We start from the raw sequence: 25,400 nt of genomic DNA, 5'->3' as shown, positions 1-25,400 counted from the left end.
AAAAAAAAGTGTAACTTAACCAATAAAAACTAACTAATTATGTTAAAAATACAAATAAATAAATTTTTTTATGACATTTGCATATAATTAACAAACTATTAAATGCTTTAATCAATATATTCAACAAGAGTAGTGAATTTCTTATAAAAAACGAACACAACACAGTGTGTACACTCGCAGAAACATTTTCCTAGATGTTTATGAAATAAAGGTAATTTTTATAACAAATACTAAGTAAAAAGGAAGGAACTTAAGAAATTTTAATAACAAATACAAATTTTAAAAATTTTATTATAAAACTCTACTGAAAATTTGTTACGAAAAAATGAAGGGTTTTGTGTTAAAAAAATATACCAGTTACTTTATCCTTTAACAAAATTGTTATATATTTTTATTAAATTAATTAAAAAAAATTAATTTTTAAAGTATTTAAAAAAAATACTTTATCAACTAATTTTCTTCATTTTCTTCCATCATTCACCATAAAATATTATCACTTTGTTTCGGTATGACGGCAATTGTCTTTTGTCAAATTAAGCTTTTTTAGCGCCGTTTTCATTATTGTTCACCTTTGATTTCTGTAAGTGGCTTCTCGGTTTTTTTTGCATAAAGTTTAGCGGGAAAAAAGAAAAATGTAGTTTTTTATTGAAATTTGTGTAAAAAGTTTAATTAAACCAATAGAAACTAACTAATAAAATTAAAAAACATAAAGTAATAAAGTTAATAGTGATATTTGCAAACAGTTAATGAAATATTAAATAATTTAATTGATTTAATATCAACAAGTAGTGAATTTTTTATGAACAACTAACATACAGTGTATTATAGACACAAGTACATTTTTCTTAAAAGTTTATAAAATAAAGGTAATTTGGATAGTAAAAACTAACTAAGAGGTAAGCATTTAAGAAATACTTATAACAAAAAGAAATTTTAAAGATTTTATTATAAACGCTACTGAAAACTTGTTACGAAAAGAACAATGAAATTTTTGTGTTTACAAAAATATTATACAAATTACTTTATTCTATAACAAAATTGAAATATAATTTTATTAAATTAATAAAAAAAACATTAATTTTTAAAGTATGTATTTTTGAAAAACTTAAATGTTTTATCAACATAAAATCTTCATTTTCTTCCATCATTCGCCATAAACTAATAACATATCTGTATGTTGACTATTGTATTTTGCTATAAGCCAATACCGCAAGGTGGCAACATATTACCAGCTGATTATTGTTTACAATTTAGCTTTATATAAAAACAATAGTTCACTTCTGTCAAACTGTATATGAAAAAAATACTCTTCGTAATATTGTCATCATCTTATTCATGTGCCGGGTTTTACTTGTTTAATAATTGTTTTTGTTGAGTTTTGATATCTTAACATCAAGTGATTGCACGCACGTCTTTTGTAAAGTTTCTTTTTTTTTGTTAACAAATAATAAATAAAATTATTTAAAAAATGCCTGCCGATCTTATTGGTTATCTGTATGCCGCCACTGTGGCAGCCGGTGGTATTATGGGATATGTTAAAGCTGGTATGTTACACATTTCCTCTTTAAACCTTTCACTTTATTGTGCAATAAATAATTTTCATACACATTTCCTATTTAAAGGTTCATTACCCTCTTTGGGTGCCGGTTTAGCATTTGGTGCCATACTTGGTTTTGGTGCTCACTTAAACTCCCAAGAACCACCACGTCCTTTATTACAATTGAGTACTTCGTTGGCTTTGGCCGGTATGATGGGTGCTAGATGGAATCGTTCTGGAAAATTGATGCCTGCCGGCATGATTTGTATTATATCGGTGGCAGCTTTGATAAGAAATGTTATCACCTATAATAGGTATTTACCATTGCCGGGCCGAAATTAAGGGGATTATCACAAAGATTGATGACATATTCGTTTTTCCCAATTTGATTTAAGTTTGAAATGTATTTGTGGTTGAGGGTCAAAGATCTAATTTTTTTTACAATACTTAAGTTGCTATTTAGCAAGTAAAAATAAAGAAATTAAATTAATTATTAATGAAAATTTCATAATTGAAATGATATTTAAGATAGTGGACTTCAACTTTTGTCGAAAAATAACCGATTGTTCAAATTTATTTTTAAGTATGTAGAACCCAGCAGCTGCAATACAAAAAAGTAATTTAGAACTATAGTCTTAACAAGAGTAGTTGTCTGCCAAGAGTAGTTGTCTGCCATATAGTCTGGAATAGAGTCTAAAATGGTTTACAGTCCTATTCCTAAGAGGTTTAGTTGTTCCGAGCAAATTTGGACTATAGTATCTATATGTTTTACAGCCTAGATAATAGAATATGTTGGACTTTTGTGTAGACTATATTGTGGCCCACTGAACTGAACTAAAGCCTGAACTACAGTGTGGAATATGGTTATGTTAGATAAGAAGGGCCGCCACTTAAGGATGAGTGGCTCACATGGATTCATCTAGTTGTGGTCCCGTTGTGTTACCCTAGTGATCATAGGAGTAAATTTAATTGTTACTCTCTACTTGCGGAGTTTAGGATATTCTTCAGCCATATCCTAGTTAGCTCATCCAGACAAGATAAAGTAGCAAGGGTGAAACATTGTTCACTACTTTCATTGAATGATGAAACTGTTGATAGTTCTTTCCTGGGGATAAAACTTTCGAATGATACAGCTATCGCTGCATTGACAATCTTTCGTCAGTCGTTCGTGGAGTTTAGAGACACACGTTCCAAACCCCGTAGAGTTAAACAAGGCGTACCTCATGGTGGACTACTATCGCTACTTTTGTTTTGTTGTACTTGGAGGTCGCCCACCGCCCATAGCAGATACGAAAGACGACTTAGGTTTTTGACCACAGCATTAACCGCCATTGCCACTCAGATCACACAAGGATTAAATCAGCAGAGGCCCTGTAAAAGGACGGTTCTAGTGGCTCTTGACCTGTCGAAGGCTTTCGACACAGTCAGTAACGCCACACTGTTCGAGAATATCCTGCAATCCACAATGCCCAACAACACGAAGAGAAGATTGATCGTAAATTATCTGAGTGGCCGTCAGTCGTTCGTGGAGTTTGGAGACAGACGCTCCAAACCTCGTAGAGTTAAACAAGGCGTACCTCAAGTTGGAGTACTATCGCTACTTTTGTTGTGTTGTACTTGGAGGTCGCACACCGCCCATAGCAGACACGGAAGAAAACTTGTGTGGAATATACTAATACTACCATAAGTTGTTCTACTAATACATTCACACGACTTAGGTTTTTGACAACAGACTTGGGTTTTTGACAGCAGAGTTTCCGCTCTATATACTCTATGCTAGTTTTTACAGTCATAGAGATTTCACAGCCCACTTCCCCTCACCAATCTTCACTTTCATGTAAAACTCAAGTTTATTTTTAAATTTCTTTTTTTTTTTTTTGTTTTTCTACAAATTTTATTTGTTTTTCTTTTTGTTGTTGTTGTTTTTTTTAATTATATATAATTTACAATATTTTTTTTAAGCCACTAAAAATATATATATATAGATGCAATAATTTTATTGAGGGTTTGTTTTTGTTTTTCTTGTTGTTGTTGTTGCACAATTTTATTTTTAATTAAAATTAAATTACAAATAAAATAATATTTTATTAAAAGCTTAACTTAAACAAAGAAAAATATAAAAAAATTAAATTATAATTTACAAAACATAAAACAATTAAAAAAATATAATAATAAAAATAAAAATAATAATAATAATAAAAATAATAATATAATGTATTTTTTACAAATATAAAATTAATAAATTCTAACTAAAACTTTTGCATAATTTGTTCAGAGTTGAGTTTGTTAAAATTTAACAAAAAAAAGAGGATTTGTTTGTTTTTTGTTTTTTTTGTTTAAAGTTTTAGTTTTTCTTGTTTTTTTTACTTAACAAAGATATTTATTTAATTTTTGTTAAATTTAATTAAACAAAAAAATAATTAAAATTAATGGCAATTATTTTATACAAAGAAAAATATGTGTGTGTGTTTTTAAATTTTTACAAAATTTAATTAAAAAGTTTAATGGTGTGATTGTATGAAGTGGTGATTGCTTGGTTGTTTGATTGGTTGGTTGGTTGATTGCTTGGTTGTTTGATTGCTTGATTGTTTAATAGTTGTATGTTTTAAATAAAAAGAAGTTTGAGAAACGTCAGGGATTACAAAATGTCCAATGTGTTTGTGTTGTTGATGAAATGAGAATTGTTCTTTAATGTTTAATATAAAGTTTAAATGTTAATTAAAATGATAAACAGCTTGTGTTTTTTTTATATTTTGTTACAATGAGTATGTTTAACTTTATAGTTTTGTAAAAAAAAAGTATAAAATTTTAACTAAATTTCTTTTTAATTCTATAGATTTTTTTTTATCCACTAAGGCAGCTTTGCATAAGAAACATCTACAGTTTTATAGCAGCAGTTATCATCAAAATGGAAAGGCTTTCCAATTAACCACTAAATAAAGGAAGAAAAAAAAGGAAAAAATAAACAAAAAAAAAATTATTAAAAATTTTGTTTAAAAACAAACAATATTAAGTTATTTTTAAATAACAGGCAAAAGGTTAAAGTTCAGGCATTTTTATATATAAAACCCATAGATACAAATATATGATTTTGCTTAAAAACTTAATAGCTCTGTTGGGCCCCACATGCGTTTTGTTTTGCTTGTGTATGTATGTGTGTGTTTTTTTTAAATCCTTTAATAATAATTAAAATCGCTTCTATTTGTAGTTCCATTTTTTATAAAACTCTGAGAACAGGCAGGTTTTTAGTAATTTTTTACTTTAATATAATAATTATAATAATTTTTTAATGATTTTAATGATATTAGCTTTTGTTGGCCATTTGATTCCATAATATCCATGCTACTACAGTTTTATTACTTTTTTTAATTAACGTGGCTATTTGCTATAATGTAATTTGTTTCAGTGTAGTTGTGTTGTATGAGTGTTTTTTTTTTCTTAATAAGTTTAATTTTTTGATAAATTATAATGTTTTCAATTTGAATTTTATATTTTTTTGATGAGTTTTATTTTATTAATTGATTTACTAATTGTTTAATTGTAAGTTCCATGTAAAATGTCATGCGATTCATCAATTTGTTTTATTAATGTTATGTTTGTTGTTATGTTTTTGTTGTTCTAAATGCCGCTACAAATATGTAACGTTGATAAAACAGACAGACAGACAGACAGACAGACAGACAGACAGACAAACAGTTAGAGAGTAAAAAGAATATAATATGATTTATTTTAGTTTTCTAAAAAGTTTCTTTGACATGTTACACATATGATTGTAATATTTTTATTTAATATTTTTTATATTTTCAAAATGCACTTAAAATAATTAATGTATTTCTATAAATAATTCTAACATGCTTTAAATAACTATTGCTTACGCAGTAAGCTTGAGTGGTATTGTAAAATCTAATGTTTCTAAAAGGAGGAGAAAAGTTTACCTAGAAACGAATATAAACTGGAGTTTTTTTACTATAGGAATAGTCGATAGAATAAACTAAAAGACTAAAAAGTACAGAATAGACTGTTATCTGGACTGTATAATAGACTATAGTCTAGATTAGACTAGACTATATAATATATTATAGTCTACACTATAGTATAGACTATATTTTGAACTATAAAACAAACTATAGTCTGATCTGTAGAAAAGATTATAATATCGACTAAAGAATAGGCTATAGTGTAGTCTAGGTTATAGTCAATTTTATTGTCCAGACTATAGAGTTGACTACAGTCTGGGCCATGCAGTAGACTGTAATCTATTCTGCAGTTTGAAGTATAAACCATATTTAGAAAAAAAGAATATACTATAGTGTGGACTGTAGAATAGAATGTTGTCTGGACTATAGAATATACTATAGTCTGGACTATAGACTATAGCCTGGACTATAGACTATAGTCTGGACTATAGACTCCAGCCTGGACTGTAGACTATAGTCTGGACTATAGACTATAGCCTGGACTATAGACTATAGTCTGGACTATAGACTCCAGCCTGGACTGTAGACTATAGTCTGCACTATAGACTCTAGCCTGGACTATAGACTCTAGCCTGGACTATAGACTATAGTCTGGACTATAGACTATAGTCTAGACTATAGACTATAGTCTGACTATAGACTATAGTCTGACTATAGACTATAATGTGGACTATAGGCTATAGCGTGGACTATAGTCTGGACTAAAGACTATGGTGTGGACTATAAAATATAGTCTGGACTATAGTCTAGAGATATATACTCTAGACTATAGACTACAGTCTAGACTATAGACTATAGACTATAGACTATAGTCTGACTATAGACTATAGTCTAGACTATAGTCTGACTATAGACTATAGTCTAGACTATAGACTATAGTCTGACTATAGACTATAGTCTAGACTATAGACTATAGTCTGACTATAGACTATAGTGTGGACTATAGTCTATAGTCAGACTATAGTCTAGACTATAGACTGTAGTCTAGACTATATACTATAGTCTGGACTATAAATTATAGTCTGGACTATAGACTATAGTCTGGACTATATAATATATAATATAGTCCGGACTATATACTATAGTCAGCACTATAGACTATAGTCTGGACTATAGACTATAGTCTGGACTATATACTATAGTCAGCACTATAGACTATAGTCTGGACTATAGACTATAGTCTGGAGTATAGACTATAGTCTGGACTATAGACTATAGTCTGGACTATAGACTATAGTCTGGACTATAGACTATAGTCTGGACTATTGACTATAGTGTGGACTATAGACTATAGTCTGGACTATAGTCTATAGTCTGCACTAAAGTCTATAGTCTGGACTATAGTCTATAGTTTGGACTATAGTCTATAGTCTGGACTATAATCTGTAGTGTGGACTATAGGTTATAGTTTGGACTTTATGCTATAGTCTGGACTATAGGCTATAGTCTGTACTATAGGCTATAGTCTGGACTATAGGCTATAGTCTGGACAATAGGCTATAGTCTGAACTGTAGGTTATAGTCTGACTATTGGCTATAGTCTGGACTATAGGCTATAGTCTGGACTATAGGCTATATTCCGGACTATAGGCTATAGTCTAAAATATAGGCTATAGTCTGGACTATAGGCTATAGTCTGTACTATAGCCTATAGTCCAGACTATAGCATATAGTCCAAACTATAACCTATAGTCCAGACTATAGATTATAGTCTAGACTATTGACTATAGTCCAGACTATAGCCTACAGTCCAGACTATAGTCTGTAATCCAGACTATAGTCTATAATCTGTAGTCCAGACTATAGTCTATAATATAGTCTGGATTATAGACTATAGTCTGGACTGTAGGCTATAGTGTGGACTATAGGCTATAGTCTGGACTGTAGGCTATAGTCTGGACTAAGGGCTTTAGTCTGGAATATAGGCTATAGTCTGGAATATAGGCTATAGTCTGGACTATAGACTATAGTGTGGACTATAGTATATAGTAGTATATAGTCCAGACTATAGTCTATAATCCAAACTATATTATAGACTATAGTCTGGACTACAGATTATAGACTATAGTCTGTATTACAGACTATAGTCTGGACTACAGATTATAGACTATAGTCTGTATTACAGACTTTAGTCTGGACTACAGATTATAGACTATAGTCTGAACTATTGCAGACTATAATCAGGACTATAGACTATAGTGTGGACTATAGAATATAGTCTGGACTATAGTCTATAGTCCAAACTATAGTCTATAATCTGTTGTCCAGACTATAGTCTGTAATACAGACTATAGTCTATAATCTGTAGTCCAGACTATAGTCTATAATATAGTTTGGATTATAGACTATAGTCTGGACTATATACTACAGTCTGGACTGTAGGCTATAGTGTGGACTATAGGCTATAGTCTGGACTGTAGGCTATAGTCTGGACTATAGGCTATAGTCTGGACTATAGGCTATAGTCTGGACTATAGGCTATAGTCTGGACTATAGGCTATTGTCTGGACTATAGCCTATAGTCCAGACTATAGCCAATTGTCCAGACTATAGCCTACAGTCCAGACTATAGTCTGTAATCCAGACTAGGTTGTAGTCTGGACTGTAGGCTTTAGTCTGGACTATAGACTATAGTCTGGACTGCAGACTATAATCTGGACTATAGGCTATAGTCTGGACTATATACTATAGTCTGGACTGTCGACTCTCGCCTGGACTTTAGGCTATCGTCTAGAGTACAAGAAATATTGACAGCTTAAAGCATTTTTTATTATTAACATTATTGACCACTGATGGGTAACAACAATTTTTGTTAGACTTCTCCGATTTCTGCCATTAATCTTAAGTTTATAGTGATAAATTTAATATAAAATTTAAATTACTTTAATGAAATGAACTCTAACTACTGATAAAAAAAGAAAAGAAATGAAAACAGAAAACATGCAAATCATTAAGTGACTGTTTTTAATGATGAGATTATGAAAATATAATTTAGCAAAAGATAAACTAATTTTTGGATGCAGCTGAATTGCAGGAGGTGTTGCAAATCAAAAAAAGCTCTAATGACTAAACTAAATAAGAATGCTGATAATGAGTTGTTGTTTGTTTTGATTTGGTGATGATAGTTTTTTTGCTAGTGTTTTTTTTTTTGGCATATAGTTGTTGTTACGGTAGTCTACTTTTAGGGTAGTTTTTGGTTTTTTTTTTTAAATAATGATTAAAAATTAGCTTAGTGGCAGCTATGGAGGGATTAAGTTTTGTTTTTATTTTTGTTTTGTTTGATTTAGCAGGCGTGTGAAGTATATTTTTGTAAAAAAATTGCTTACCACACATAAACAAAAAAAGTTATAACAGTTTATGGTTTATGTTTTGATTTCAAATTTCTTAAGTAAAACTGGGTTTACAACAGAATTTAGAAGAAGTTTTTGAATCAAAAAAATCATTTTTTTCAAATTTTATTTTGGTTTTTTTTTTTGATGAGTGATTGATTGTTTGTTGCTGATCATTTGATTTGTGTGCGTAATCTTCGTATAAGTTTTTGTGTTTTTATTTTAGGTCTTCTGGTGGTGCTAGAGAGTAAATATATAGAATCATATGATTGTTGTTGTAGTTGATGGTAAGGTGATGATGTTTGTTGTTGTTGTGGTGTTGGTGTGCTAGAGATTTGATGATTATTATAATGTTGCAAAGATGTTGTAGTAGAAGTTGCCTGTTGTTGCGGTTGTTGTTGTTGATGTTGTTGCTGTTGTTGTCGAATGGTGGTTAAACGTTGTTGTGTATTATCACCAATAAAATTTGTTACAAATAGAGGCGTTTGTTGTTGTTGTTGGGGTAAACGTGTCGATTCATTATTTTGATTATTATTATGATTATATCTAGAATTATTACTATTACTACGTTTACCGGTAGTTTTGGTGGTTTTAGTATTAAAATAAGGATTATTGTTATTATTATTTAAACTACTACTACTACTAGTAAAGGCATCATTAACATCCTCTTCCTCGTTTGTAGAGCGAGTATTAACAGGCGTACGTTTTAGAAATTGTGCCTCAAATGTAGCCTCTTCATCTTCTGCTTTAGCCTCCGGCACTTTGGGCGTTTTACCATCTTTTAATTTGCTTTTATTTTCCGCCCCATTTGAAGGCCTTTGATTGTTGCTATTATGATTTTGTTGCGTTTTCTTAGAGTAATTATCATAAAATAAGGGTGTAGCTAAACTAGTACGTCCTGTGCTGGATTTACTGCCATAACGAGGCGTGGCAGTAGCTAAGTAAGTAGTAGTTAGGGGCATAACAGTGGTGGGCAATTGTTGTTGCTGTAGTTGCAAAGTTTTTGTTGTTAGATTATTAGACGACAACTTACGTTTTAGTTTTTCTATAGTTTCATTGCTTTCATCATTATCTTCATCACCACCATTGCCCTCATTGTTTGCACCATCATCATTAGCTGTTTCGCCATCTTCATCATTGTCATCGTGTTCTTCCTCGTGTTCGTCGTGCTGTTGTTCGGGATTTGTGGCAGCTGCATTTTGTAGACTGTTACTAGAGGATTTAGAAGGCAAAATTTTTTGTCTATTGTAATTTTCTTTATTACTATTTGTTAAGCGTTTATTTCTACTACTATTAGTATCACTACTATTTTCTTGTAATAATTTTAAATAGTATTGAAATTGTTTGCGTAAACTTTTAAAAAGTGTAGAAGTGGTTGTAGTTGTAGCTGTAGTTGTGGTTATGGTGGATGGTGTTGTTGTAGCTGTGTTTTGTGTGTTGAAAGTGTTTTGGTTGTGTGGCTGTGTAGTTGTAGCTGTAGTTTTGTGTTTAAGACTACGTGTACTAGCACTACTAGTGCTTATGCTAGTCTTAGTACTTGTCTTGATTACCACTTGTTCCCGAACTTGTTCGGGTTTAACAATGTGTTCTTTTTTGGAATTTGTTAAAGGTTTTCTAGTTGTTGTTGTAGTCTGTAAATTTTGCCATAATTGTGCCAAATACTGATAAGTATTAAAATTGATTGAATTTGTATTTTGTGTATGATTTGTTTTTATGTCTTTATCATCTTGTACTTTAAGCATAGTTTCATCCACATTATTATCTTTAAATAAATCTATATTCTTTATATTTAAATCTTTTTCATTAAGATCCTTTAAAGGTTCATTAAGATACAATTCATCATCATCATCATTATTATTAGTGGCTGTATGTTTATCACTATAATTACTATCTACTTCTTCGTCTTCATTCTCATTATCATCATCTTCATCTCCCCCTTCCTCTTCTTCACTACTATCTTCTTCCTCTTCTTCATCTTCTTCCTCCTCTTCATCATCTTCGTTATTGGAATTATTTTCCAAATCTTTGGATTTATTTTTATCATCATTACCAATAGCCTCATTGGTTCTTTATTAAGATTTTTTTATTTTTAAATAACATACATTTTTTTTGCAGTGTAGTTTTGTGTGTTTGTTTGTTTAGTTGTTTTTTTAAGTGTATTTTTTTTGTTTAAATCGCAAATTTTTGTTTGTATATAGTTTATCATAGAGTAGAGTAGGAAAGTGTTGTAGGGAAAGTAAAAGTGTAAAAGAAGTAAAAAATTTATTAAAAATAAGTTGTTTATTTGTTTTTTGTTTGTTTTGTTTATAAGTGCTTTTTAAAAACGTTAAATTTTTGTTTTAGTGCTTTTATAAAATTTTGTCGTTTTCTTACTCAGCCAATTCCTTTCTATTAGCTTCTTCCCAATTATTATATTTAAAGCTAAAAAATTTAGTAAAACAAATAATCCCTTAAATTTAAAAAAAACTTACTTGTATCCCAAACGATATTGATGACCATAATTGGGTATAACATTTGAGGGTAAAGGTGTACACCGTCCATCCAAACAATGCTAAAAAATTTTGCACAAAAATTAAAAAAACCCTTTTTTTTGCTTTACAATCTGCCAACATACCAAACCATTACCGCACGATGAACCTTCTGCTGCCGGTCTATAGGCTACACAGTAACCTGTTTGAGCATCGAAACAGAATAATTGCGCACAAACACGCTCGTCTTTGAAACAAGCATAGGTACCACGATCTCTTCGACACTGAGCATCTAGTGAGAGCAGTGTACCGGGCAGTGAGCGTCCCAAAGCACTATCTTCATGGGGAGCATTGTGCAGACATGTTGCTGTGTCACCACTATAAAGAAAATAATATGTTAAGGAATTTTTTAAAATTATCCACCAAGGGTCTTTAGGAATACGACTATACAACAAGGGTCTTTAGGAATACGACTACGAATAGGGACTAGGAATAGGAAGTAGAACTGAACTATAACTGAACTAGAACTGAACTAAAACTGAACTAGAACTGAACTAGAACTGAACTAGAACTGAACTAGAACTGAACTAGTACTGAACTAGAACTGAACTAGAACTGAACTAGAACTGAACTAGAACTAGAACTGAACTAGAACTGAACTAGAACTGAACTAGAACTGAACTAGAACTGAACTAGAACTGAACTAGAACTGAACTAGAACTGAACTAGAACTGAACTAGAACTGAACTAGAACTGAACTAGAACTAGAACTGAACTAGAACTGAACTAGAACTGAACTAGAACTAGAACTGAACTAGAACTGAACTAGAACTGAACTAGAACTGAACTAGAACTGAACTAGAACTGAACTAGAACTGAACTAGAACTGAAATAGAACTGAACTAGAACTGAACTAGAACTGAACTAGAACTAGAACTGAACTAGAACTGAACTAGAACTGAACTAGAACTGAACTAGAACTGAACTAGAACTGAACTAGAACTGAACTAGAAGTGAACTAGAACTGAACTAGAACTGAACTAGAACTGAACTAGAACTGAACTAGAACTGAATTAGAACTGAACTAGAACTGAACTAAAACTGAACTAGAACTAAACTAGAACTGAACTAAAAACTCCAAATGACAAAATATTGAATTTTTCTTTGAAAAAGTCAAAGTTCAAAATACTTCCTGACTTAACTTACTTTAAGAAATGATGAAAACTTTGCACTGTACAAGGAGACCAACGGAAACCTCTTTCTGTATGCCGTAAATCGGACATTATATAACCATCCTCCCAACGGCAACGTTGAGCTCCAGGTCCACCCAAATAACTGGGTGGTGGTGAACCATCATGAACAGCACCAAGTCTAGTATAAAGATAAAACAAAAACAAATATTTAAAAAAATTTACATTTAAAAGGCGGATATGAATAAAATTCCAATAAATTAAGACAAGTTATATTGCAAGTTGTTTTTTCTTGTTAATAGTTTTTTTGCTTAATTTTAACGGAAATTTCAATATAGACATTGAACAACAACAAATATGTTTATATTGAACAAATGTTAATTATTTTTATTTTAACTTACAAATGGCCCACTTCATGAGCAGCAACAATGATGCCACTGAAACCGCCAGTATCCTCAATGATAGCAACACTGTTGACTTTTTCCAAACGTTTGTTCACCACACAGGCGCCTCCGACATAAGCAAAGCCTGATTTTCAAATGATTTTTTTTTTTTTTTAAGAAAAATTTTGAAATATTAACGAAAAGTTTACTGAACTAGAACTGAACTAGAAGTGAACTAGAACTGAACTAGAACTGAACTAGAACTGAACTAGAACTGAACTAGAACTGAATTAGAACTGAACTAGAACTGAACTAAAACTGAACTAGAACTAAACTAGAACTGAACTAAAAACTCCAAATGACAAAATATTGAATTTTTCTTTGAAAAAGTCAAAGTTCAAAATACTTCCTGACTTAACTTACTTTAAGAAATGATGAAAACTTTGCACTGTACAAGGAGACCAACGGAAACCTCTTTCTGTATGCCGTAAATCGGACATTATATAACCATCCTCCCAACGGCAACGTTGAGCTCCAGGTCCACCCAAATAACTGGGTGGTGGTGAACCATCATGAACAGCACCAAGTCTAGTATAAAGATAAAACAAAAACAAATATTTAAAAAAATTTACATTTAAAAGGCGGATATGAATAAAATTCCAATAAATTAAGACAAGTTATATTGCAAGTTGTTTTTTCTTGTTAATAGTTTTTTTGCTTAATTTTAACGGAAATTTCAATATAGACATTGAACAACAACAAATATGTTTATATTGAACAAATGTTAATTATTTTTATTTTAACTTACAAATGGCCCACTTCATGAGCAGCAACAATGATGCCACTGAAACCGCCAGTATCCTCAATGATAGCAACACTGTTGACTTTTTCCAAACGTTTGTTCACCACACAGGCGCCTCCGACATAAGCAAAGCCTGATTTTCAAATGATTTTTTTTTTTTTTTAAGAAAAATTTTGAAATATTAACGAAAAGTTTATATTAATAAAAAGGAAGTTGTTATTAAGTAATTAAGTTAAAAACTAGTTGCCGCTTAAGCAATTAGTTTTGAATATAAATTTTAAATTGTTAATAAATACTAAATTAGTAAATAATACATTTTTACAATAATTTTTAGATATTTAATAACGTGTTATTTAAAGCAGTTTGGTGATTAATTGTTTACAAAAGTGTGGTGAATTTGTGGTGAATATTTAAATAATTTTGACTTTAAAGAAACCAAAACCTTTATTTTTTGATAAAAAGCATGCTTCATTTCCAAAATCCTTTGCCACATTTTAGTAGTAAAAATACATAAAAAGGACAGTCCTGGCTAGAGTCAAGAATCAAGAAGTTTTAGAAACATGTAGAATATGGTCGCTGAAGTTAAATTTATGATTTACACATAAAAAGATAAACATTTCTGAATGAAATAGTTCTAGAAGAAAAGGGAATAGTTTGACATCTTAAATTCTAGTTTATGCTCTTTTGAAGGCTCATTTGAACTAAAAATGAACTAGAACTGAATTAGAACTGAACTAGAACTGAACTAGAACTGAACTAGAACTGAACTAGAACTGAACTAGAACTGAACTAGAACTGAACTAGAACTGAACTAGAACTGAACTAGAACTGAACTAGAACTAGAACTGAACTAGAACTGAACTAGAACTGAACTAGAACTGAACTAGAACTGAACTAGAACTGAACTAGAACTGAGCTAGAACTGAACTAGAACTGAACTAGAAATTAACTAGATCTGAACTAGAACTGAACTAGAACCGAACTAGAACTGAACTAGAAATGAACTAGAACTGAACTAGAACTGAACTAGAACTGAACTAGAACTGAACTAGAACTGAACTAGAACTGAACTAGACCTGAACTAGACCTGAACTAGAACTGAACTAGAACTGAACTAGAACTGAACTAGAACTGAACTAGAACTGAACTAGAACTGAACTAGAACTGGACTAGAACTGAACTAGAACTGAACTGGAACTGAACTGGAACTGAACTATAACTGAACTAGAACTGAACTAGAACTGAACTAGAACTGAACTAGAACTGAACTAGAACTGAACTAGAACTGAACTAGAACTGAACCAGAACTGAACTAGAACTGAACTAGAACTGAACTAGAACTGAACTAGAACTGAACTAGAACTGAACTAGAACTGAACTAGATCTGAACTAGAACAGAACTAGAACCGAACTAGAGCAAAATTAAAACTGAACTAGTACATTTGTAGTTCTTTAAATGTCAAAGAAAATGACGCAAATAGTTATTAATCTTCATTCAATTATTTACACTTAAAGAAAAATCAAACACTGAAATTTAAAAACATTTACAAAAGATTTTTATGTATTATAGTTGCTATACACGTGCTCGTTGTTTTTCTTAAAGAAAACTTAATAAAACATTTTGACAGAAAGTTAAACTTTATTACAACAGATCGTGCTAATTTTTTTTGTAATTCATTCATTTCAGTTTCATTTCATTACCTGCTGTACCACGATTACAATTTCCATATGCGGAGGTACGTCTGCACATATCAAGTCTAAATTAAGAAGTTTACATTAAAGGTAAGTTTAAAATTTATATTATTTTATATAAAACATTTTCTTTACGAAAAGTAGAAAAGAAATAAAAGTAGAAAGAAATGAAATGATAGTAAGAAAGAGAGAGAGAGAAAAAGAGGCATTTAAAGACAAGGTATGCCGTTAAAATTTTTTTTAAATTGCTGTAAATTTGCTTTTATATTAAATACTAAATTCATCAAAACTAATGATGTATAATTTGTTACAAATTTGATATATAAATAATTAACATATGTATGTAATTCATAATTAACCATTAACACAAAATGAAAGAGTATTTTTTGAAGCAATTGCTGTACAAATTTGTACAAATAGTGAAATACTGCCGGTACCAATTCTAATTAGTTTAAGGTTCAAATTTCGTTCAGTTGTAGTTCTGTTCTAGTTTAGTTCTAGTTCAGTTTTAGTTTTGTTCATTTTCCGTTCTAGTTCAGTACTAGTTCAGTTCTAGTTCAGATCTAGTTCAGTTCTAGTTCAGTTATAGTTTAATTATAGTTCAGTTCTAGTTGAGTTCTAGTTGAGTTCTAGTTCAGTTCTAGTTCAGTTCTAGTTCAGTTCTAGTTCAGTTCTAGTTCAGTTCTAGTTCAGTTCTAGTTCAGTTCTAGTTCAGTTTTAGTTCAGTTCTAGTTCAGTTCTAGTTCAGTTCTAGTTCAGTTCTAGTTCAGTTCTAGTTCAGTTCTAGTTCAGTTCTAGGTGAGTTGTAGTTCAATTGTAGTGCAGTTCTAATTCAGTTTTAATTCTGTTATGTTCAGTTCTGGATCAGTTTATTTAAATTGTAGTGCTAAGGACAACTCATTGCCTTTCGTATTATTTGTACCCATTAAGCAATTACTTGAATACTCTTTATAGTAAATGTATATCTCAAAGATCGTGTCTAACCCTCTATATATATTTTTATATGCATATACATAACTCCCTGACTAACCATTGTTAAAAAAGCTGCTTTTAATTAAATTATTATTTCTTTTAGTAGTTAATTCTCACATAATTGTATATATATTGTGTTGCTTTTATGCTATTATATTGTGTTCATAAGTCTTTATGTTAAAAAAATGTTAAATTATTTGTCTATATAAAATACTAGTGGTGGTGTCAATTAAAGTGCATTTTATATATTAAAAAAATACTAAATATGTTTAAAACTATACTACAGTTTAATTAAATAATAATTGTTGAAATATTTTACCCGCTGTGCCTTTGGTACAACGACCTCCTTTACGCCTTCGACACATATCATACCTAAAGTTTATATACAGGAAGGTAGAAGGGGATTTTTTAAAAAAAGTGTTTTGTTTTGCAAAAGAAATTTGAAATATTTATATAGTTAAGATTTAAAAAAAAGAAATATAGAAGAAAATTATTTTCAGTTGTTGTAAACAATCAGCAATTTGTTTAGTCAGGCTGATTAATCCGGGTCACAGAGTTTGTTCATTTTAACTTACTTTGTTATGGCTACGGCTATATCATAGACGGGTAATCTTCTCTCACGGAACAAATATTTACCCATATCGGTTAGAGCGGCCGCTGAATCAATAGCATCTCTACCAACACGATTTCTTTCCAGATAAGGTGTAGCATCTCGACCCTTTAAGCAAAAAGAGAACAAATTTGTAAATATTATTATTATATTTAACATTTAAGTTTTTTTTTTGTATTTTTTGCTTAAATTAACAATAAGTTTTAGTTAATATACTTGTGGTTATTCCATCATCCTTGGTAATTTAACTTAACCTTTTCATTGAGATAATCTATATTGAGTTTAGTTGTTTATTCAATTCAATTCCGTAAATCTTCTTCAGAAAACTATTTCAATAAAATGATTTTAATATGAAAACAAAAAACTACCAAAGAAGAGTTTTAACAGAGGCTTAGAAAGAAGGGGGGAATAGTTTAATAATTGACAAGTCATGTGTCTTAACTAAAGCTGAATCTATGAAGAAGTTGTGTGGAAATATTACAAAGTCGATATTCATGATATAGAAGAGTTCTTTCATTAATGATTCCTGTTAGAAATTGTCTGCTTCGGAACGTTTTATATTCACTTTGCTCGATTCTGGTTCCAATTCTTTCATAAATGATTCGTGTCTACACATTTTTGTTGAAAATTGTGAAACACATTGAACCTGTTCCGAAGATGATTTGAAACTTCATTCTTTAAAGATTTACGTTCCAAATGGTCTTCTTTAGAATTGATACTCTTGAACATATAACGTTTCAAGAGTATCAATTCTAAAGAAGACTTTAAATGCAAAGAATATTTCAGGAATCAGCTCATTTTCGTTAGAAGTTATCATCTTTCAAACTGGTTCCTTGGAAGCGTTATAACGATTCTGGATTAGAATTAATTTTGGTTCCATATCCATATAACAGAATGACTCTAGAACAGCTTCATTTAGCAATTATTTCTGTTGGAAAATTTGACTTTCGGAACTAGTTCTATAGAGTCAATATTCATACAATAGAATGGCTCTAGAACGAGTTCATTCGTCATTACTTTCTGACATATTCTAAACAAGTTATACGGAATAGTTTTATAGTCTTATAACCTCTGTTTGTCCTTAACACTTTCAGAATTAGTTCCACAGAAGAATTATAGTATCGATCATCACTGATGTTGGTTTGATATTCCTAACTTCGGAAGTAGTTCTGTGGAAGCGTTATATAAACGAAATTTTATAAATTTAACGGGGAATTTGTTCTACAGAAGCTTTACATTGTTGATCACTACCTGTAGTATCGATCATCACTGATTTTGGTTTGATATTCTTAACTTCGGAAATAGTTCTGTAGAAACGTTACAGAATCGAATTTCTATAAATTTAAAGGGTCTGAAACCAGTTTATTTAAATATATTCTTTTCTCACTCTCTTCGGTATTAACACCTTTGGAATTGGTTCTACAGAAGCTTTACAGTGGCGATCACAACCGATAGTATCGATCATCACTGGTTTGATATTCTTAACATCGGAATTAGTTCTTTGGAAACGTTATAGAACCGAATTCTATAAACTTACTCGTTTCTCTCTCTTTGGTATTAACACCTTTGGAATTGGTTCTACAGAAGCTTTACAGTGCCGATTACTACCGATTTCGGTTCGATATTCTTTACTTCGGAACTAGTTCTGTGTATACTTTATAGAATTGTAATTATTGCCAAAGAATGGCTCTGGAATCAGTTACTTTTTTAATATATTTTTCTTTGTAAATTGTCACCCCTAGAACTGGTTCTAGGGAGATCTTATAGATTCTTATTAATTGATAATTTTTCTTCGAAGTTATCACCATCTAAATTGTTTCATCATCTGAATTGCTACCATAGAATTTCTACAGAACTAGTTTGCATTAAAACATTATCTTTAAAGTTTTATACTTCAGAACTAGTTCTGTAAAATGTCTACATCTAAACTTGTTCATTTATCACGGATTTCTCTTTAAAAGTTATCACTTTAAAACGGATGCATTATCTCAATAGATCGGTTTAGCAACTGCTTCCTTCATCAATGATTGTAGATCGATACTGTCATCTTCGAACGGTTTCTTTTGAGAGTTGTAAGCAGATTGACTCTAGATCTAGTTCTTCCTTCAATCGTTGGCTTCACAATTTTTACCTTCTGAACTGGTTTTGAGGAAGAGCTGGTTCCCATATAAACTGATCGATACTGATGCTTAAAAAGTGTAGTGAGTAATTATGATTTGAGAACTAGTTCTTCAAAGTTTTTTTGTTCATAATTTTAAACCTTTTGGGAAAAGTCTTAAACACTTACAGATCAAACTGTAGATTTGTCTTAAAGATTATTTGATTTCTTCTTTTCTTAACCTAAAAACTATTTTCAACTTTACACTCTAACCGCTTTTGTTCTAATTTTAAGTTTTACACAACTGTATTTAGTATTTAATTGCCTCGAAATTAACTTTTTCCCATTTAAACCCCCCCCCCCTCTTTTTGACATTATTTCACGCCTGTTTTTTTTAATTGAAACTTTTTCATTTGTTGTTGTTGTTGTTGTCATACAATTTATAGTTTACTGCAGGCTGGCAACCGTGCAAATTAAACTTTTCCCTCCTCTTTTCAGCTTCTATGCAACCAAAATAAATGTCATCAATGGTTTAATGTGTCTTTATAAAAAAAAAACGTGATTCAATTGACATTTGAAAAAAAACCCATTAGCAGTTGTTGCGATTTGCCCAAGAAGAAGAACTATTTGTGGCCGGTGTTTATTCTTTAATGTGTTTTCGGTTTGCTTTTGTTAATTGATAACTAATTTCAATGTGAAAATGTTTTTGGAATGTTAATTCGTTTGTTGTTTCTTTTTTAAAATATTCATAACAAGAAATAAACATTGTTTGATGATGTTGGATTAATGCCAAAGCATTTGAAATGTTGCCAGATTATAACTTGCAATATTTGTTTGTTCTGGCAACAATGAATCTAATCAATCAAATTATAAACATCGTGGAAGTGGTTAATGTATCTGTGTTTAATCTTTCCTGAAATGTTTTTGAACAGAGAATTTGGTCAATTGAACTTTTCGATACATTAGCTCGTAAAGGGCACTTCACACGATCACACTTTACGTACGTAAAGTCTTTTGCTTGCTTTTTTAAATCATTTTCAAAAAATGAAGAGAGCCATACGACAGTCAAATTTTCCATTCGTATTCTCTCTCAATTTGTGATGGTTTTATTACATATTGCTTTTAGACGATCCCATCAGTACTCTTCTACATAGAATGAATGTCGAGAGTTTTAACGTGAGTACCTGCCTTGGCGTCCTTATCTCACGGTGGTCTTTTTCATCCACTAGGTTGACTAAAGAACGTTTTACCATCGCCCCTTTATTCTTCAATGAAGAAATTAGGTGGCCATTTTTGTTCATTGGTTTTGACCATGTACAAGTACTTTGCTGAAGTACTCGAGCTATCTAATCTCTGACCATTGGATGGCCTCTGTTGATTCGGCAACAGAACCGGTAACCGGTGGACCGAAGTACGGATCCATCAAATAAACCGAAGACATTGTTCTTACTCACAAGGACACACTGTGGCAATTCTGATATGAACAGAGTATACTCTGAACATATCTGAACAAAAAAAGGAAAATTCAATGGTATCATATGTATATGATACCTTTCATCCATCATCATTCAACCCAGCACACATCTCATTCATATGACACATTTATAAGAGAAAAACATACGACACATTTAATATAGGTAGACGGGTGGGTGAGGCCCGCCATACCTCACAATTATCCAATACCATATAGAATTAATACCAACTCATTTCCAACGCTAAGTCCCACAGTCACTACTCTATGGAGTATTTGTTGTTTCGGCAACAGCACCGAACTTATACCGAAATATTGACTTTACCTCTTTTAACCGCCACTTACTCTCTCCGCGAATTTATGATTAAACCACAACCACTACGTGGATCCCGAATGAACCTTAAACAACTGACCAGACAGGATATAGTTCTGCGGGCAACTGGCCACCCGTAGTACCCATTTTTCAGTCCCGGCCAGACTAGAGGTATTGGCCACCTCTTTATACCCCGGGATTGCAATAACACCAAGTTGGAGGCTTCACCAAGGTAACATGCCCCCGGGGGGCCTTCTACACAGAGTGTTGACAGATCATATTACTTGTGTGATTGTGTAATGACGGCTTAAGACTACTCAGGTGGGAGATAAATCCAAGTTCTGAGTAACCCGTTACTGGCTGATGCTTAATAGTATATCGGTTAGTCCAGCTAAGGAAGATCATTGTTGAGTTAAATCCTCTAATGAAGATTTGGATTCGCCAAATCGTCTAATAGTTTAGTGGATATTAATCGTCTTTGTTTCGCCGAACTAGGTTTGTTTGGCAATCGAGAAGTTGGTCCACTAAACTTTTAAAAGGAGTTGGTTCCAAAATTTTGTCTTCAGATTATCTTAACTAACAAAATAAGTAACTAACTAACTAACTAACTTACTAACTAACTAACTAACTGACTAACTAACTAACTAACTAACTAACTAACTAACTAACTAACTAACTAACTAACTAACTAACTAACTAACTAACTAACTAACTAACTAACTAACTAACTAACTAACTAATTAACTAACTAACTAACTAACTTACTAACTAACTAACTAACTAACTAACTAACTAACTAACTAACTAACTAACTAACTAACTAACTAACTAACTAACTAACTAACTAACTAACTAACTAACTAACTAACTAACTAACTAACTAACTAACTAACATACTAACGAACTAACTAACTATTTAAAGAACTAACTCACTAACTAACGAACTAACTAACTAACTAACTAACTAACTAACTACCTAACTATTAAACTAACTAACTTACTAACTAACATACTATCTATCTATCTATCTAACTAACTAACTAACTAACTTACTAACGAACTAACTTACTCGTAAACTAATTAACTAACTCACTAGCTAACTTACCAACTAACTAACTTACTAACTAACCCACTAACTAACTAATTAACTAACTAACTAACTTAGTAAATATACCTAACTTAGAGCGGGTTTTTACTATTCAGTTAAGCTGGGCTTAACTTGCTGTTAGATTAAACTCGGAACAAATTTAGGCGGTCTTCAACCGATGATTGTATTTTTCAGTTATGCATTTGAGATCAGTGAAGTTTGTTAGTATTGCCAACTCTTCAGTCAAAAACATAAACAAAAAACAGCTGTTTTTTGCAAGTATTTCTTTAGTAAAATGAAAAATTTTAGAAAAAATTAAAATAAACTTTTAAAATAATAATAAATATAATGAAACAAATCAGAAAATTACTATTTACATAAAATATTAAGTTTTTCTACTTCCGGATTCATTAAATTTTTATTTTTGTTGATTAGGTTTTCTCATTTATAACCTAAGTTTAAATGGCGAATAACATTCAGTTAAACTAAGGTTATATGTAAGTAACGTTAGTGATTACTGAAAAACACAAAACATAGTATAAAGTTTAAGTTTAAACAAAGTATGAAAAATCCGCCCTGATAAACTAACTTTATTTTTTATCAGGTTTTTCTATTATAAACCGTTATTTTTTATCATGCCCTGCGGCACGGATGAAGACTTGTTTGGTGCGTTATTAACTCTTATTAATTGTATGTGTCAAACTAACAGAAACATTATTGAGTAGAAAATTGTTGTAATAACAAATTATTTAGTTCCTTCTATAAATATTAAAACATTTTTTAATCACCACATCCACAACTAATCTCTTGTTTTAGTGTCAATCTAACTTTAGTTTTTTTTTCTTCTTGTTTAACAATTATTTAAATAAATCATTTAATATAGATTTAAAATATGTAGATCATACCTGGTCCAGGCGTTGCCACTTGTTATATTAACATTAATTTTAGATTTGTCAATTACACTCTGTTGTGCTCTATATTATGCATATTAAATAAGTGTAGCGTAATTAGTTTATTGAAACAAAAAAAATTACCTTAACAAGTTCTATAACCGTTATTTGAAAAAAATGCTAATAAAACTTTAACATGAAAGCATGGAAAAGAACACATGTTTGACAGAAAACACGTGAGCGGTAAGATAATTATAATAAAAGTTTTTATTAATATTGATACCATATGATTAATTCATTAAGCAGAGAACTCAAAATATACTTAATAATTTAGATGTCAAAATCAGATGTTTTGAAAACTGTGCAACAATTTATGTTGCAAGAGAATCGACCTTATGCTGTCCATGAGGTGTTGGAGAAATGTGGCAAGGATTTGGGTAAAGCGGCCATACAAAAGTTAGTTTGTAAAGGATTTTTTGAAATAAATTTAAAAATTTAGCAATAATTTTATGTTTCCAGAGCTTTGGATTCATTGGTTAGCAAAGAAATCTTGTTGGCCAAAAGCTATGGCAAACATAAAATCTATTTTGCAAAACAAAATGTTAACAACCAAGAGGTAAGTTCAAAGTTTTGGAATAAAATCAATAATTACTTAAAATTTCCAACACATTCTAGCTTAAAAAGCAAATGCAAACTTTAAAACAAAAGCTTTCACAAGCTCAGAATATACTCAAGAACAAAGAATCAGAATTAAATGATTTGGAAATAAAGTTAAAATCTTTAAATAAAGTTAAAAGTCTGGCTACTTTGGAAGAGGAAAGAGATCAACTTTTGAATGACATCAGACACACAAATGAAAAGCTCAAAAGCTTTCAGGCTCAAGAAATGCAAAACAAGGTATTAAGCTAACAAAAAATGTATATCTTTTCTCTTTAATTTAAAACTCAATTTCTTACAGTTAAACTCTCAGGATGTTAAAAAAATCCTTACAAAATATGAAAATGTCTCTTTAGCCTATCGTAAGCGTAAACGTATGTGTAACGATATGTTGGAGGCCATTATGGAGGGTTATCCTAAAACGAAGAAAGCTTTAATCGCAGACATAGGTTTGGAAACCGATGAGGATGTAGGCTTTAATGTGCAGTTAAAGCGTTAAAAGGGGTTTCACATTTTGTATAATAAATTCTTTAATTTTATAATAATCTAAGGAATTTTTATGTTAATTTATGTAAAACTTTAATCAAAAATATCTATACTTAAGCGTATTTTTGTCTGAGTCAAATGCATTACATGTATTAATGTATGTAGGTGAAGGTATTCTTATTTAACAGTTAATAAATTTCAAAGAAAATGTCTTATTTATATCTTTAGAAAACAGCTGTTTACGCCAAACTTGTTTTATTTAGGGGGGGCCCAAGGGTTTTTGGGTTAAACTGAGGTTTTTAATATTAGACTCAGGCCTTCAACGAGGGCAGAATCTCGGAAGACCTTTATATTAACAGAATATAGAAAGTTCGAGTTAATAAAGTTCTAAGAATGCTGAGAAGACTTATCAGTTCTAGAGAAAGACAAGACGGAGAGTGACAATAATGAGAGTTTTTGAAGGCTTAAGTTTTCAAAGATTCCCAGAATGATGAAGCGAATAATAGACTCGCTTTACGAGGTAGGAATCTCACAAGCTATTCATATTAAAAACGATGTAGAGACTTTCATTGGTTCCAAGGAAAGAATTCCGGAAAGTGAGAATATTGAGAGTTTATACAAAGCTTATCAAGCCAAAGAATCTAAGAACTATTTATATAACGTTCGAGTCGAAACTTTCTAGAGAAAGAACATAGAAAGTTCGAGTTAATAAAGTTCTAAGAATGCTGAGAAGACTCATCAGCTCTAGAGAAAGAATAGCCGGAGAGTGACAATAATGAGAGTTTTTGAAAGCTTAAGTTTTCAAAGATTCTCAGAATGATGAAGCGAATAATAGACTCGCTTTACGAGGTAGGAATCTCACAAACTATTCATATTAAAGACGATGAAGAGCCTTTCATTGGTTCCAAGGAAAGAATTCCGGAAAGTGAGAATATTGAGAGTTTATACAAAGCTTATCAAGCCAAAGAATCTAAGAACTATTTATATAACGTTCGAGTCGAAACTTTCTAGAGAAAGAACATAGAAAGTTCGAGTTAATAAAGTTCTAAGAATGCTGAGAAGACTCATCAGCTCTAGAGAAAGAATAGCCGGAGAGTGACAATAATGAGAGTTTTTGAAAGCTTAAGTTTTCAAAGATTCTCAGAATGATGAAGCGAATAATAGACTCGCTTTACGAGGTAGGAATCTCACAAGCTATTCATATTTAAGACGATGTAGAGACTTTCATTGGTTCCAAGGAAAGAATTCCGGAAAGTGAGAATATTGAGAGTTTATACAAAGCTTATAAAGTCAAAGAATCTAATGCCAAAGAATCTATGTATATAACGTTCGAGTCGAAACTTTCTAGAGAAAGAATATTAAAGTAGAATATCAGAAACTTAAGAAGTTGCTAAAGATTCCCAGAAGAGTTTATAGATAAGAATCTCGGCAGACTTTC

General features: G+C 31.0%; 3 protein-coding genes across 5 annotated transcripts in view; 2 read left to right on the top strand and 1 right to left on the bottom strand.

Moving 5' to 3' along the window:
- On the top strand, positions 1-24,204 carry LOC124420996 (homologous-pairing protein 2 homolog). Of its 3 annotated transcripts, none has more exons than XM_046955633.1 (6): positions 1-211; positions 15,374-15,468; positions 23,154-23,275; positions 23,339-23,435; positions 23,495-23,716; positions 23,778-24,204. In XM_046955633.1, the coding sequence occupies exons 3-6, from the start codon at positions 23,154-23,156 to the stop codon at positions 23,973-23,975; spliced, it is 639 nt and encodes a 212-aa protein (XP_046811589.1). In that variant the 5' UTR covers positions 1-211; positions 15,374-15,468; the 3' UTR covers positions 23,976-24,204. The 3 variants fall into 3 exon arrangements, with proteins under 3 accessions (XP_046811589.1, XP_046811588.1, XP_046811590.1); XM_046955632.1 differs by lacking the exon at positions 1-211 and adding an exon at positions 626-896; XM_046955634.1 differs by lacking the exon at positions 1-211 and having other exon boundaries at positions 15,355-15,468.
- Positions 1,333-2,040, top strand: LOC111686184 (transmembrane protein 14 homolog). The gene is made up of 2 exons (XM_023448500.2): positions 1,333-1,544; positions 1,623-2,040. The coding sequence occupies exons 1-2, from the start codon at positions 1,469-1,471 to the stop codon at positions 1,877-1,879; spliced, it is 333 nt and encodes a 110-aa protein (XP_023304268.2). The 5' UTR covers positions 1,333-1,468; the 3' UTR covers positions 1,880-2,040.
- LOC111686183 (A disintegrin and metalloproteinase with thrombospondin motifs 16) overlaps positions 4,006-25,400 on the bottom strand; it is a 39,309-nt gene continuing 17,914 nt past the window's right edge. The window contains exons 4-11 of the mRNA XM_046955631.1: positions 16,926-17,068; positions 16,670-16,722; positions 13,693-13,819; positions 13,308-13,472; positions 11,458-11,689; positions 11,315-11,394; positions 8,841-10,055; positions 4,006-4,469 (exon numbers count right to left, since the gene is read on the bottom strand). Of these exons, the coding sequence (XP_046811587.1) occupies positions 9,017-10,055; positions 11,315-11,394; positions 11,458-11,689; positions 13,308-13,472; positions 13,693-13,819; positions 16,670-16,722; positions 16,926-17,068 (1,839 nt within the window). The 3' untranslated portion in view covers positions 4,006-4,469; positions 8,841-9,016. The remainder of the gene's footprint in view (positions 4,470-8,840; positions 10,056-11,314; positions 11,395-11,457; positions 11,690-13,307; positions 13,473-13,692; positions 13,820-16,669; positions 16,723-16,925; positions 17,069-25,400) is intronic.

This window comes from Lucilia cuprina, chromosome 6 (assembly GCF_022045245.1).
Source record: "Lucilia cuprina isolate Lc7/37 chromosome 6, ASM2204524v1, whole genome shotgun sequence".
Taxonomy (NCBI): domain Eukaryota; kingdom Metazoa; phylum Arthropoda; class Insecta; order Diptera; family Calliphoridae; genus Lucilia; species Lucilia cuprina.
The sequence above is the reverse complement of the archived record's forward strand: the minus strand, read 5'-3'. Positions and strand labels throughout refer to the sequence as shown.

Excerpts from the sequence above, each read along its gene's own strand:
- LOC124420996 (XM_046955633.1), top strand. The coding sequence starts at position 23,154 with ATGTCAAAATCAGATGTTTTGAAAACTGTGCAACAATTTATGTTGCAA. Across the intron at positions 23,276-23,338 it reads GGTAAAGCGGCCATACAAAA|AGCTTTGGATTCATTGGTTA; the intron begins GTTAGTTTGTAA and ends TTATGTTTCCAG. Across the intron at positions 23,436-23,494 it reads AAAATGTTAACAACCAAGAG|CTTAAAAAGCAAATGCAAAC; the intron begins GTAAGTTCAAAG and ends AACACATTCTAG.
- LOC111686184 (XM_023448500.2), top strand. The coding sequence starts at position 1,469 with ATGCCTGCCGATCTTATTGGTTATCTGTATGCCGCCACTGTGGCAGCC. Across the intron at positions 1,545-1,622 it reads TATGGGATATGTTAAAGCTG|GTTCATTACCCTCTTTGGGT; the intron begins GTATGTTACACA and ends TCCTATTTAAAG.